Source organism: Astyanax mexicanus, chromosome 12 (assembly GCF_023375975.1).
Source record: "Astyanax mexicanus isolate ESR-SI-001 chromosome 12, AstMex3_surface, whole genome shotgun sequence".
NCBI classification, from domain to species: domain Eukaryota; kingdom Metazoa; phylum Chordata; class Actinopteri; order Characiformes; family Acestrorhamphidae; genus Astyanax; species Astyanax mexicanus.
This window is the reverse complement of record NC_064419.1, coordinates 2,215,320-2,229,576: the sequence shown is the minus strand read 5'-3', so window position 1 is coordinate 2,229,576 and position 14,257 is coordinate 2,215,320. Positions and strand designations below refer to the sequence as shown.

The 14,257-nt window shown below is 37.3% G+C and overlaps 1 protein-coding gene across 3 annotated transcripts in view; it reads right to left on the bottom strand.

Moving 5' to 3' along the window:
* Window positions 1-14,257, bottom strand: part of nr1h5 (nuclear receptor subfamily 1, group H, member 5) — a 31,249-nt gene that overhangs the window by 6,397 nt on the left and 10,595 nt on the right. For all 3 annotated transcript variants that reach the window (XM_022670610.2, XM_049486222.1, XM_022670611.2), the window contains 3 exons: window positions 2,802-3,155; window positions 2,569-2,709; window positions 545-696 (listed from right to left, as the gene is read on the bottom strand). In XM_022670610.2, coding sequence (XP_022526331.2) covers window positions 545-696; window positions 2,569-2,709; window positions 2,802-3,155 — 647 coding nt within the window. The remainder of the gene's footprint in view (window positions 1-544; window positions 697-2,568; window positions 2,710-2,801; window positions 3,156-14,257) is intronic.

Below are 14,257 nucleotides of genomic sequence, written 5' to 3'. Positions count from 1 at the left end.
GAAATAAACCAGAATATGTTTTATTGTTTAGTTTTGACTGAGAAAATCTCTGCTGTATTTTCTCAGTCAGTTTTATGAGGTAGAGTCTCCTGGAATTCAGGCTTTCAGTTAACAGCTGTGCTGAACTCATCAAGAGTTAATTACTTGAATTTCTTGTCTCTTAATAAAGTGTTTGAGAGCATCAGTTGTAAAGCTCAGAAGATGTATCTTTTTTATATCTATTTTTGACCATTTCTCATTTTCTCCAAAGAAATGAGAATATTTTTATGTGGAATTTGGGAGAAATGTTGTCTGTAGTTTATAGAATAAAACAACAATGTTCATTTTACTCAAATATAAACCTATAAATAGCAAAATCAGAGAAACTGATTCAGAAACTGAAGTGCTCTCATAATTTTTCCAGATCTGTGTATCTATATATTATACATTTTTACAGCCTTTTCTTTACATTTGTCCCATTAAAGTTATTTCCCTGCAATCCCACAGTCAGAGCAGCCCAAAACTCTACTATAAAAGAACGGAGGTCTTGAGCTGTATGTTGTACCCGTGTTGTTGGAGGCAGTCTGCTGGTAGACGAGACGTTCCTGCTCTCTGAGTTCTCCTCGTCCTCAGCAGTCAGACGAGAGAGCGAGTCTCCTCGGTGCTTGGCTCCCTTCCTCAATCGCTTCGACTGACACTGCACCTCCGTCAGCAGACCTAGGAGACCGAAGAGCAGATTAGGTTTTTAACACTTTAGTAATATAAGGCGGGGAAATGGATGATAAGCAACTTTATTTAGCTACTCAGCTGTATATCCCCCATCCCTAGTGATGCCGCAACACCATGAGGGTGAAGCATTACCGAGTAGCATCACAGCGCTAACGCTCAGAGGAAATCGCAGTGACTCGGTTCTGATACATCAGCTCACAGACGCAGCCTTGTGCTGATCCACATCACCCTAGAAGTGATGAGGGGAAAGAGAGAGCACCATCTACTGTACTGTACCCACCCAGAGAGAGAGCAAACAAGGCCAATTGTGCTCTCTCGGGGCTCCAGCTGCTAATGGCAAGCTGCATGACCGGGATTCGAACCAGCAATCTCCCCGGCATAGTGGCAAAAGGCACATTATTTTTATACTGACTGCTGTTAACTGCTTATTTAGCCTTATTAGCTCCAGTTCAAAACTAAAGAAACAGAAGTTTAGTACTTCAGCCATGTCTTCACTGATTGGACTGCATTGGAAATACGTGTGTACATTTGTTTTTTGGCTAAACCACAAACAGACCTTATCAGGTATTTACCTAAGTGATGTTCATTCAGTAATCTAGAGCTTGATAAAGTCCAGTCTGAGAGAGGTCTGCAGTCTGTCTGTTTAGTGTTTACTGTTCTAGCACACCCAGCTCTTCATCTTATCACAAGCATTCGTAGACCAATCCCAGATTAACATAAACACTGTAATGTTCTCAGATTAATCAGATTAATGCTTCTTCCAGAATAGCCAAATAATCCAGTGTAAAAGAGGAAGAACAGTCTTGAACAACCTGAATTGGTCTAAACATTGTGAATAGGAAGAATAATTCTAGAAAGTCTAAAAACACGGATCATTTAAGAATAGTGTGACTAAGGAAGAACATCCTATACATATACCAGTGACAGGGAAGAACATTGCACATCTATGTTATGGGATACAACACTCTAGAATACTAAATAATGAAATAAAAAAAAAATCTAGAACAGTGCGAGTGGAAAAAAATGAATGGAGAAAAAGTCTAAACAGTAGGAATTAGAGAACTTATTAGAACAATGAATAGATGAGAACATTCTAGAACAGGGTGAATGAACAACAGTGCGACTAGGACAGGGCGTTCTAGAACAGTGTGATGATGAGAACATTCTAGCAAAGTGTAAAGAAGAGATATTATTCTAGAAAAGAGTGATGGGAAGATCAGTGTAATCGGAGAACATTCTAGAACAGTTTGATGGTATAGATACATGTGATGGGGATGTCCTATAACTGTTTGATGTGGACGATAATTCTAAAACAGTGTTAATGGGAGAAAGCATTCTAGAACAGTGGGACTAGAAGAGAACAATGTAGAACAGTGTGACAGGGAGAACATTCTAGATCATTGTTCCATCACACCTTTCTAGAATGGGAAGAACATTCTAGAACAGTTTGATGGGGAGAACATTCTAGAACATTGTTCCATTGTTACACCGTTCTAGAATGGGGAGAACAATATAGATAAATATGATGGGGATGTCCTATAACTGTTCGATGGGGAAGATAATTCTAGAACTGCGTTAATAGGAGAAAGCATTCTAGAACAGTGTGATGAGTAGGCAGTGTTCTAAAACTGTTTGATGGTGAAGATCATTCTAGAACAGTGTTAATAGGAGATAGTATTCTGGATCGGTGTGATGGGGAAGATCTTTCTAGAACAATGGACAGTATTCTAGATCAGTGTTAACAGGAGACAGAGTGTTTGGGTGGTATTTGTTGGGGAATGTTGGTTTGTTGGACTCTGGCTGTGTTCTGGTCGTCAGTAGTGAACTGTGACGATTGTGCGCTACAGGTTGAGAACTCACACTCGGCGAGCATCCCCACAGCTCTGCATTTGCGCAGCCGGCAGTCCTGGCACTTGCGGCGCATGTACATGTCCATCTCGCAGCCGCCGCCGCTCTTACAGCGGTACACGGCCTTCTTCGTTACACTGCGTCTGAAGAAACCTGTGCAGAACCGGAGCAGAACATTTATTCAGTCCAGTTTCATTCATTAAATGTTTCAACGTTTAAAAATAAAATGAAAAATTGCCGCTCACCTTTGCAGCCTTCACAGGTCAGAGCGTTGTAGTGATATCCTGAAGCTCTGTCTCCACATACCACACACAGCTCATCCTGACCCTTCACTCGGGCCCCGGGGCCCAGCCGGGGCCGCTTCATGAGGGGCGTCACGCCCACACCGCCTCGGACCTGAGCGTGGAGATCCATATCTGCTTCACAGGGGGGCTCGGGGCACTGCGGGCTATAGGGGTAGGGGGGGTTACAGGGCTGAGAGCCGGGGGGTGTGTACATGGAGAGCTGGACGTTGGGGGGGCTGTAGTGCTGCTGCCCGTAGGAAAAACACTGCAGGTCCGGGTCCTGATACGGGTACCCCAGCGGGTCCACCAGAACATCTGCTCAATTAATACATTTATATCATTCAAAGGTTATGGGGGAAAAACAACATTACGCATCATGATACTGTCAGGTATTGATTTGGTTGGGTCATTTTAAGTAAGTATTTTCACCAAGAAAACTTGTGTGTCATGAAATATTAAAACACATCAGATCAGAATCAGATAGAAATATAAGAAGAAAATAATGCAATATGAAGATTTTAGCAGTTAGAATAGTTAAGCAGTATGTTTTAACAGTTTAGCAATTCGAAGAGTTTCAGCAGTATGAACAGTTCATTAGTAAGAAAGTTCAGCGTTATTAAGAGTTTGATAATGAGGAGAGTTTAGCTATATGAAGAGTAGATCAGTAAGAAGAGTTCCATAATATGATCAGTTCAGTAAAAGGAATATACTGGTAGTAAGAAATGTTCGGCGGTATGAAGAGTTTCGTAGTGAGAAGAGTTGAGCAGTGTGAACAGTTCGTCAGTATGAAGAGTTAAGCATTATGAAGGGTTTGGTAGAAAGACAAGTTACGCATTATGAACAGTTCATTAGTAAGAAGAGTTGAGTTTTTTGAAGGGTAGAAAGAAGAGTTCAGCAGTATAATAATTGGTAAGATGTATTTAGAAGTATGGAGAGTTTGGTAGTAAGAAGAGTTTGGATGTATGAAGAGTTTGTGAGTAGTGAGAAGTTTAGCAGTCTGAACAGTTCATCAGAAAGAAGAGCTGAGCATTATGAAGGGTTTAGTAGAAAGAAGAGTTTGGCAGTAAGAAGAGTTTGTGAGTAGTGAGAAGAGTTGAGCAGTGTGAACAGTTAATCAGTAAGAAGTGTTGAGCATTATGAAAAGTTTGGTAGAAAGAAGAGTTCAGTGGTATGAACACCTCATCAAAAAGAAAAGTTGAGCATTATGAATAGTTTAGTAGTGGGAAGAGTTTGGCAGTAAGAAGAGTTGAGCAGTGAGAACAGTTCACCAGCTTTATTAAGAGTTTGACAGTATGAAGAGCTATATGAACAGTACATCAGTAAGAAGAGTTCAATCATATGATCAGTTCAGTAGAATGAATATATTGGTAGTAAGATGGTTCTGAAGTATGTGGAGTTTAGCAGTAAGAAATGTTTGGCTGTATGAAGAGTTTGTGTGTAGTGAGAAGAGTTCAGCAGTCTGAACAGTTCATCAGAAAAAAAAGAGTTGAGCATTTTGTAGGGTTTGGCAGAAAGAAGAGTTCAGCAGTATGAACAGTTCATCAGTGTAAAGAGTGGAGCATTATGAAGGGTCTGGTAGAAAGAGAAGTTCAGTAGTATGAACAGTTCATCAGTAAGAAGAGTTGAGCATTTTGTAGGGTTTGGAAGAACGAAGAGTTTATCAGTATGAACAGTTCATTAGTAAGAAGAGTTGAGCATTATGGAGGGTTTGATAGAAAGAAGAGTTTATCAGTATGAACAGTTCATCAGTAAGACGAGTTGAGCATTATGAGGGGATTTGTAGAAAGACAAGTTACGCATTATGAACAGTTCATTAGTAAGAAGAGTTGAGCATTATAAAGGGTTTGCTAGAAAGAAGAGTTCAGTAGTATGAACAGATCGTCAGTAAGAAGAGTTTGGTAGTAATAAAGATAATAATATAATAAAAATATAACTGAAACAAATGCCCTAAATTTCCTCTAAAAGGGAGAAATAGTCAATATATATATGGTTATTCATTGGAAGAGCTCAATAATTTCCCAACATATAGGAAAAAAGAAATCTACCAATATATATAATACACACACACACTCACACACACACACACTGTGATGGAAGGTGTTTATTGAAATGATTCATAATCAATGACGTGTGATGATTCATAAACAATGACGACTATTAATGATATTACTTTTTGTTCTATGCGATGATAATGTGTACTGAACTGGACATTCTACCCTCAGTAAGCATTTCTGAAATGCTGAGTGAGAGCTTTCTCTATCTGGCGCCAGAGCCCCTGCTTGCAATGTTTTGAGAACCAGCCTGATATGCTCACTAAGGGATTATGTCATTTCACATGACGTGTCACAATGGTGGCACTGTGCCCATAATTGGGAAAGCCAGATAGTAAGGGTGGGGTATAAAGAGAGTTTTGGCACTCTTGCAAGACAGGAGATCACTCTGTATTCACATGTGTGTCTTCTCAATAAATCTTGTTACTCATTCTGATCAAGACTCAGAGACTCTGAAAATTTCTTTCTTCCTGTCATTATTTTTCCACCACAATTTGGCGTCACGGAACAGGATGAGCATGGTCTTGCGGCGGAGGGGGAGAGACTAGCACCTGCCGAGGACGCTCTCCAGCAAAACAGCTGGGCCCCAGAAGCAAGGGAAAATTCCACAGAATAAAGGACAAGTACCGCGGGGGTAAGTGCGGCCTCTCCCCCCCATTCGCAAATCCAGGCCTCATCGACAAACATTGGTGGTGAGTGACAGGTTAACTAATTTACTCATTAAGGAAATTTTAAATGTAAACAATTGTTCTTAAATTAATTTACTCCCCTCCATCCTTCCTTCAGCACTCCGCCCTGGACAGTGTATAGTTACATGACGGTGTACAAGACTAGCCTGGTCATAGCGAGGCCTTTATTGATGTATGTAAATATATCTTTGAAGTTAAAGAGAAGACTAGCCTGGTCATAGCGAGGCCTCTATTGATAGACGTGTCATTAGAGTAATAGGTCCCGGGACCGTGGGGAGGAGTGCATAAATAATACTATAATAGTACAGGGTACTGATTGTGTATTAAGTAGGGTTAGAAGAAGGAAGGTGAGACGTGATTATTGGGGCTAAATTACTCTGAGTCATTAAAATCGAATGAGAGAACAAAAATGGGATCCCAAGTAACTAAAGAATTGAAATTTAATCCAAAAATTCATGACGCAGCTCTTTTCAATCAAATGAGCCAAGACTATATGTGTATGTCTGTGTGTGTGTGTGTTTATGTAGTGTTGTTCAAAGGTTTGGAATCATTAGCATATTAACCCAATATACATATATTAAAGTAGGGCAGAATATTGAGCCATGCTGGAACTGTTCAATGTAACATGTTTCATTATCTTTATGGAAAATGCTGTAGAATTCTGAGGATGGCAGTTTAGTGAATATGTGAGACTGCTTCATGTTTAAATAGTAGTGATGAGTTATGTACAAATGTCCACATTGTGAAAATCATCCCTGATTGAAACAGAAAAGAGATGAGGATTCCAGGCTTTTGATACAATGTGTGTGTGTGTGTTTCTGCGTGTGTTGAATAAAGCAGTGAGAGAGATAGACAAAACATCTCTTCTCTGCTATCTTCTATCACATTTGGTGTGTGTGTGTGTGTGTGTCTGTGCGTGTGTGTAAGTGTGTATGTTTCTAACATTTGTCTAACTCTGATATTCTGTAAGCGAATCTAATGATGAATATAATGTGTGTGTGGCTGTGTCAGAATCGCTCCCTATTCCAGAAATAGTGCACTATATAGTGTAAAACCATTTTTGCAGTACTGTTTAAAACCGCAGCAGTACATTCTGTTCCCTATATAGTTCACTATGAAAAACCTAATGCATCACAAAATTTAGAAATTCCAAAATATACTATAATGCAATGCAGTGCTGTTGTATTAGACGTCCTCAGAGCAGGACAAACATGGTTTATTGTTTGGTTGTTCCATAATTCGGTTAGTAAATAGAAAATGCTACATAGTGAAAGAGTTAATGAGTGAGCCATTCTGAACACAGCTTCTGTCTTCATGTGGTTTAGGCCTTTTTCTATTATTATTCTTTTTTATTGAGACTGATTTCAGCTCAGTCTCAGCTGAATGAGATTTAAAGAATACACATATCTAATTTCTCTAGTGGTTCTCATGTATCTCAGTCTATGCTGATCTTTTGATTCTCTTAATGAGGATAGTAGATTTTAGAAACCAGTAAGAAAAGACCTTACTTTCTTTGGAAAGGTTTAATTTGACAAACTTAATATTGTATCTATTACGAGCTGTAGTGAATTGGGTCTCTCTTTCTGACTTTTAAACAAGGAGACATCAGATGTTTTTTTTTTAAAAATATATATATATATATATGGAGCTTTCTGTTTTGCTTTCCATATGTTTTCTATTTCTCGCAATGAAGAACTTGCTTGCATATTCTTGGCTATATTTTGAGTCCCCATCAGAGCACAACAATATAATGTTAATGTTTATACAGTTTAGAAATATCAAGCATCGTTTGGCTGGAAATAATTTTTGTCTTAGTTATTTCATGAGGCTAAACAATTTTTAACCATGTTAGAATTCCTTTCAGGATTTCTTTTTTATTATTATTTTTTTTTCTTTTAAGGTTTTTTTTGGAGGGATTTTTCTCTTTTGACTGATTGTTGCTCAGTGCTGTTTTCTGGGTGTTTGAGAAGGCGGGGGTGGTGCTCATCACAGGAGTTTTGACCCTCAGAGACAGGGTCCTCTGCAACAGTACTGTGAACATCATCTGAACCAGAGCACTTCATGAGGAGAGTCTCAGATGAGAGACTATGTTTGGTCCAGCTGTCGGTCGATGGCTGGACTGCGTCTTCACCGGACCTGCTGTGATTGAAATGTTACAGCACTGGTCCAGGAAACTGGTTTCAGATCTGGAAGAACTGAGCGATCAGAGACCGCTTCAGACAGCACCTGCTCAACCATCAACACCACCCACCCCCAGCAGCCAATCAGCCCAGTGGATCCACCCCTCAGCCTGAGCCAGCAACAGAGACGTGAGACCAGATTTTTTTTTTATTTTATTTTTATGCCTGTTTACTTTTTTTTCCATTAAAAGGAGTGATTTTATTTAATTTTTTGATGTTTATGCCTCATGTAGAAAATGTTTGGTTAAACTTTAAATCTGGTGGTGACTCAAATTATGACTGTTTTACCTTTCTTTTTAAGAAAAAAAAAGGGAGGTTTTAGCTTTTTTGTTTCTCTTTTAAATAGTGTTTCTCATCAAAAACTTTGATGAATTAAAAATAATATCTAGTTCAGGAAAAAAAAAAAATCTTTAATTTCATTGTAAACAGTAGCCAAACATGGTTGCTGGGCAGATTAATACATTACAGGCCTATCACACATTGGCCCTCAATTTTCACTGGAAAGTTTTTTTTTTTTTTTAGATTTACATTATGTAATTTATGTTGCCTAATGACTATGATTTGTATAAAACATTTTTAATAACAATCATCTCCATTAAGGCTTATGTAAGGGAAGTTGTTTACTGGCTTTTGACCAAATTAATACATATAAACTCAGATGTAGTTGTAACTAGCTAAAGTAACCAAGCATGCTGGCTTAAATAAAATCAACCATTTAAAATCTTATTAATACATCAATGTAGACTATCAACTACAAAAAGAGCTTTGCTTGCTCCAAAAGTTTTTAAAAAATATATATAGGGTAAGATAGAAATCTTCCTCTTATATGTGCATTAATATTAATGCTAAATTAATTCAATATATATAATAATAACTAGCTTGCTAAACCACCAGCTAACAGTCTTGCAACTATGCCAAACAAGTGAAACTTAAATATGTTTTTATTTTTTGCAATTAATTTACAGGTAGCACAGTTCGCAAAAATATATATTGGAACTGAACAAGGAAAATAAATATTAGGCTAATGACTTCTAACAGGACCATTGCAGCTCATAGCTTCAAAATCACTGTCATAGGAACTAGTTAGTCTAAACTTAGGTGGACCATGCCTACAACAGCTTGTGGACACAACTCCACACACATTTAAATTCTAACATCAGCCAAATGTTTTTAGACTCAAGTTAACAGATGGAAAATAAGTTTACGAAGGATATAGAGGAAATGCACTGACTGCATCATACTCATCAGTGTTTTGGAAGAACTGAACTCTCTACTTAATAACTAAAATAAAAAGGGGGTGTTTTATGCTCTTTGTGTGTTCGCCCTCAAATAACAGCACTAATCAGACTAAATATTCTGAACAATGCTTTAAGGATTTCTGAGTATGTGTAAAGTTGAGGATTGTTTGTCTACAGATTGGCATTAAGAATTTTGGCACATAACAAACTATTTTAAAATAAATAAAACTAAGATTAATCTGAAGTGCACAAATAAGTTTTAGATGTGCTTCAAAGGAAGAACTGGGTGATCCCTGATGGATATAAACTGATAGAGAGTTACAAATCTTTGGTGCATAAATACAGAATGCAACGCTAAATGTTCTCAACAAATGAGCTGGAATTGTCGATCTGTCAGGAGTCCTGATATATACTTAGCTGCTAAGCAGTTAAGAGATTTTTACACTTTTTACACTAAATGAATATTAAAATCCAATCTAAATAATCTTCTCTCTTTTTTATGTGTGTGAGTTAGAACTGTAGCTGCAGCATTTTGACCACAATGTAATTTGTAAATTGTAGAGAATAATAATTGTAATCCAGAGAATAATGCATTACAATACTCTAATCAAAACAAAGGTGTAGATCAGCTTCTCAGCATCTAGTGTAAGAAAATGTCTAATTAATGTATAAAAATATATACATTATTGTGGTTGAAGATTAAATTAGACAATGTGAAAGGTTAAAAGAAAATATGAAGGCATTTGATAATAAATGTTGAGACTATGTATTCTATAGTCTAGAGCGAAAACAGTGACAATGTTGAAAAACATTGACTTGATTTTAACACTTTTAAACTTCATGTTGTAATTCTGGAAAAAAAAAAAAAGAGAAAGTTAATGTAGTAAAATTTGTTTATGAATCTTCTCAGATCCATGGTGGGCATGACGAGGCAGGGAGAGTCCGGCGTGGGGACTGGTGTGCAATAGGCCCCAGCATGTCCACAGCTGAGATGAAGAAACACTTGTTCTCATACTCTGTATGCGGACACTTGTCATTACTCCCGGGGCTTCTTAGGCGTTATGTAGACCATCATGGAATCTTGGATGATTCCATTTGGTCTAGAAGGGGGGAGTGAAGGGTGTGATTGGAGATAACCACACCTTCACACTCTTATTCTTAAATGTTTTATACATTTATATATACAGTTATTATTTTTACTGTTCACATTATAATTCACTTAATAACCTTATGATCTCTGCTCTCTTTTTAACTGTCACTATGACAAGGCTTTGGAGGTTGTTTTTTTTTTTTTTTTACTTTTTTCAGGAATCAGGAAGGTCAGAGTGTTTTCATCAACAATGAGAGCTGTGAGGAGAATGTGACCCTGAGTGGCAGAGAAGCTTCACTGCTGTTCTGCTGTTCTGGGACCAGTGCATATGAACTAGGAGACAACAAGTTATCTGAGTGAAGTGCTGGAAACCTCTCCTCAGATAGCCAGAAGATCTTTACATCCACTCTTTTCCTCTGTCTCATCTTCTCACAGACTTTAGGACACTTAAGGACTGTCTGCTGTGTTCATGAAGGACACAGTGCTGAACAACATCATGATAAGAATCTGTTGCTCAGACAGACTGGAGCTAATCACGTCATTAAAACTGGACAACATGCTGTTAACTGGACTCTGCTGACGTAATCATATTGATAAGTTCTGTACAATCACATGTCATTTGCAAAATGTATAACTGCTTGGATGAAGTATGAGGAATTCTCTCTGGCCCTCGACTGGCTTTAGTTTATTTCTTTCTCTCTCTCTCTCTCTCTCTCTCTCTCTCTCTCGCGCGCGAATGTGTTGACCTATCGAGATTTTATTTGTTGATGTACTTTTACTCTTTTCTAATATATATATCTATTAATTTTTGTTCCGCCATATGCAGAAGAAAGGCCAGTTTCCTGCAAGTTACAGTAGATACAATAGAGTTAGATACTGCATTTGGGCTAGACCGTTTGTTTAATGAAGGTAAAGAAAATTAGCTGTAAAAAGAAAATTTCATTATTGATTCAGAATCAAAGGGGGGAGTGTGATGGAAGGTGTTTATTGAAATGATTCATAATCAATGACGTGTGATGATTCATAAACAATGACGACTATTAATGATATTACTTTTTGTTCTATGCGATGATAATGTGTACTGAACTGGACATTCTACCCTCAGTAAGCATTTCTGAAATGCTGAGTGAGAGCTTTCTCTATCTGGCGCCAGAGCCCCTGCTTGCAATGTTTTGAGAACCAGCCTGATATGCTCACTAAGGGATTATGTCATTTCACATGACGTGTCACAATGGTGGCACTGTGCCCATAATTGGGAAAGCCAGATAGTAAGGGTGGGGTATAAAGAGAGTTTTGGCACTCTTGCAAGACAGGAGATCACTCTGTATTCACATGTGTGTCTTCTCAATAAATCTTGTTACTCATTCTGATCAAGACTCAGAGACTCTGAAAATTTCTTTCTTCCTGTCATTATTTTTCCACCACAACACACACACACACACAGTGTAAATGAAGTCTCTGGGCAGGTGTTACAGTCTGTTTCCAGCAGTCTGCAGCTTGTGAGTGTAGGTGTGTGAGACAGAATCAGAGCGACGGCCTGATGAACAGATGTGTTTCAGTGTTTCAGAAGGCCGGCCAGTAGGAACACGTGTTCTCTCTGTGGGGTCACTTACAAAATGTTGCGTGAATCCCAGGCCCACTCTCACGCGCCCGAACATCCCAGCCTGCCTCTGTTCCTCACAGCCGTGAAGATCGAAGGCCAAATAAAAAGGAAACTAATATGATAAACAACGAAAAGCCCTTCAGCTGCATCCGGTCTGCAGAAATCAGTCAGTGGTTCACAAGGTCCTGCTCTGATTTTTTTTTATTATGTCCCAGAGCGCTCGTGAAAGACGTTAAATAATTCATGAATCACGCAACTCGGTGGACGTGGACCACATTCCTGCAGAGAGATTCAGCTTTCTGTCAGTTCAGTCCTAACTAGAAGTGCAGAAATGTGCCTGAGTATCATGAATTATCATCTACTAATTACTAACTGACACTAATTAAGACATTTTTAATCATTATTTTAATGTTAAAATCATTACAATGCCTCAATTCATTGTTATGTACAATATTCTTATGCATTAATATTAGAAATGATGAGTTTCTTTGATTTTGACAAATTGAGGAAGATGGATGATCACAAGCCACCAAACCAAACTGAACTGCTTGAATTTTAAAGTTATCCAAAAGCAGTGTGTAAGACTGGTGGAGGAGGACATGATGCCAAGATGCATGAAAAAAAACTGTGATTAAAAAACAGAGTTATATTGGAATAATTTCTGAACTTTTAAAATTAGACTACCTTTATAAAAGGTTTTGACTGGTTTATAAAGGAGTCTATTAATAATTAACAAATAGGTTGCAAATACTTTAAACCCATTAATAAGCAGTTAATAAATACATTACAACATGTAAATAAAAATAGCAACAGTGAGCTGAATGTTTTGTGATAAAAATAGTGATTTCACACTTAAACCTAAACTGTCAAACCTCATATTTTTTTAGATACTGATCTTACTTTGTGTTTTCCATTAATCAGCATGTAATCAACCTGTAAAATTTATATATATTTTTTTTAAGTATGTTTAACTATTTACTATAAATTACTGTGTTGAATTAAATGACCAAGCAAACAACGGATCACTGTTGCCTTATTAATTTATGCTTTGCATCAAACTGCTTATTAATGGATTTTAAGGTGTTTATAACCTAATCAATAATAATTAATAATCTAATTTATAAACCATTTATAAACCATTTATAAGGGTAGTCTTATTTTAAAGTGGTACCCAAATTTCTTTGCTTTATTATTTGAGGTCTGAAAGCTCTGCATGCTTTTTTGTTATTTCAGCCATTTCTCATTTTCTGTAAATAAATGCTCTAAATGAGAATATTTTTATTTGGAATTTGGGAGAAATGTTGTCTGTAGTTTATAGAATAAAACAACAATGTTCATTTTACTCAAACATAAACCTATAAATAGCAAAATCAGAGAAATTGATTCAAAAACTGAAGTGATCTCTTAATGTTTTTCAGAGCTGTATATATATATATATATATATATATATATATATATATATATATATATGACTGATTAAGAAGTTTTAAGATTCGTACTGTAACTAACTAAACTAATAATCCTCCAGGTTAAGGGGTTAGCTACACTCAAGCTTAAAATAACCCAAGATATATATTTTTATGCACATAATTCATGGTATTTAATTTTCCCTACTGGTTTCCGTGCCCCCTGTATATGACACCACAGCTAATTCATATCTCTCAGCCGTCCTCCCCTCCACTCCTCTCCCAGATGTTTTCTGTCGGGTTCAGGCTCAGATATGTTGTGTGACACAGCTGAGCTCGTGTCTGTTTGTAAACCACTGAGTGTTCTCTGTAAACAGCCGTGTTGGTGAACAGCACTGCTCACGTAACGTCCAGTAAACCTCACTCCACACTCAGCTGCCACAGTTCCAACGTGAAATGATGCGAAAAAACTGGAAACAAAGTGCTGTGAGTGTGCTTCTGGGTCACGTGAGCCAGCGTCACATTGTGTATTTAGTTGTATGTTTGCCATTAAGAAGAGTTCAGAATTATGAAGAGTTTGCCATTAAGAAGAGTTCAGAATTATGAAGAGTTTGCCATTAAGAAGAGTTCAGAATTATGAAGAGTTTGCCATTAAGAAGAGTTCAGAATTATGAAGAGTTTCCATTAAGAAGAGTTCAGAATTATGAAGAGTTTGCCATTAAGAAGAGTTCAGAATTATGAAGAGTTTCCATTAAGAAGGGTTCAGAATTATGAAGAGTTTCCATTAAGAAGAGTTCAGAATTATGAAGAGTTTGCCATTAAGAAGAGTTCAGAATTATGAAGAGTTTGCCATTAAGAAGTGTTCAGAATTATGAAGAGTTTCCATTAAGAAGAGTTCAGAATTATGAAGAGTTTGCCATTAAGAAGAGTTCAGAATTATGAAGAGTTTCCATTAAGAAGGGTTCAGAATTATGAAGAGTTTCCATTAAGAAGAGTTCAGAATTATGAAGAGTTTGCCATTAAGAAGAGTTCAGAATTATGAAGAGTTTGCCATTAAGAAGTGTTCAGAATTATGAAGAGTTTGCCATTAAGAAGAGTTCAGAATTATGAAGAGTTTCCATTAAGAAGAGTTCAGAATTATGAAGAGTTTCCATTAAGAA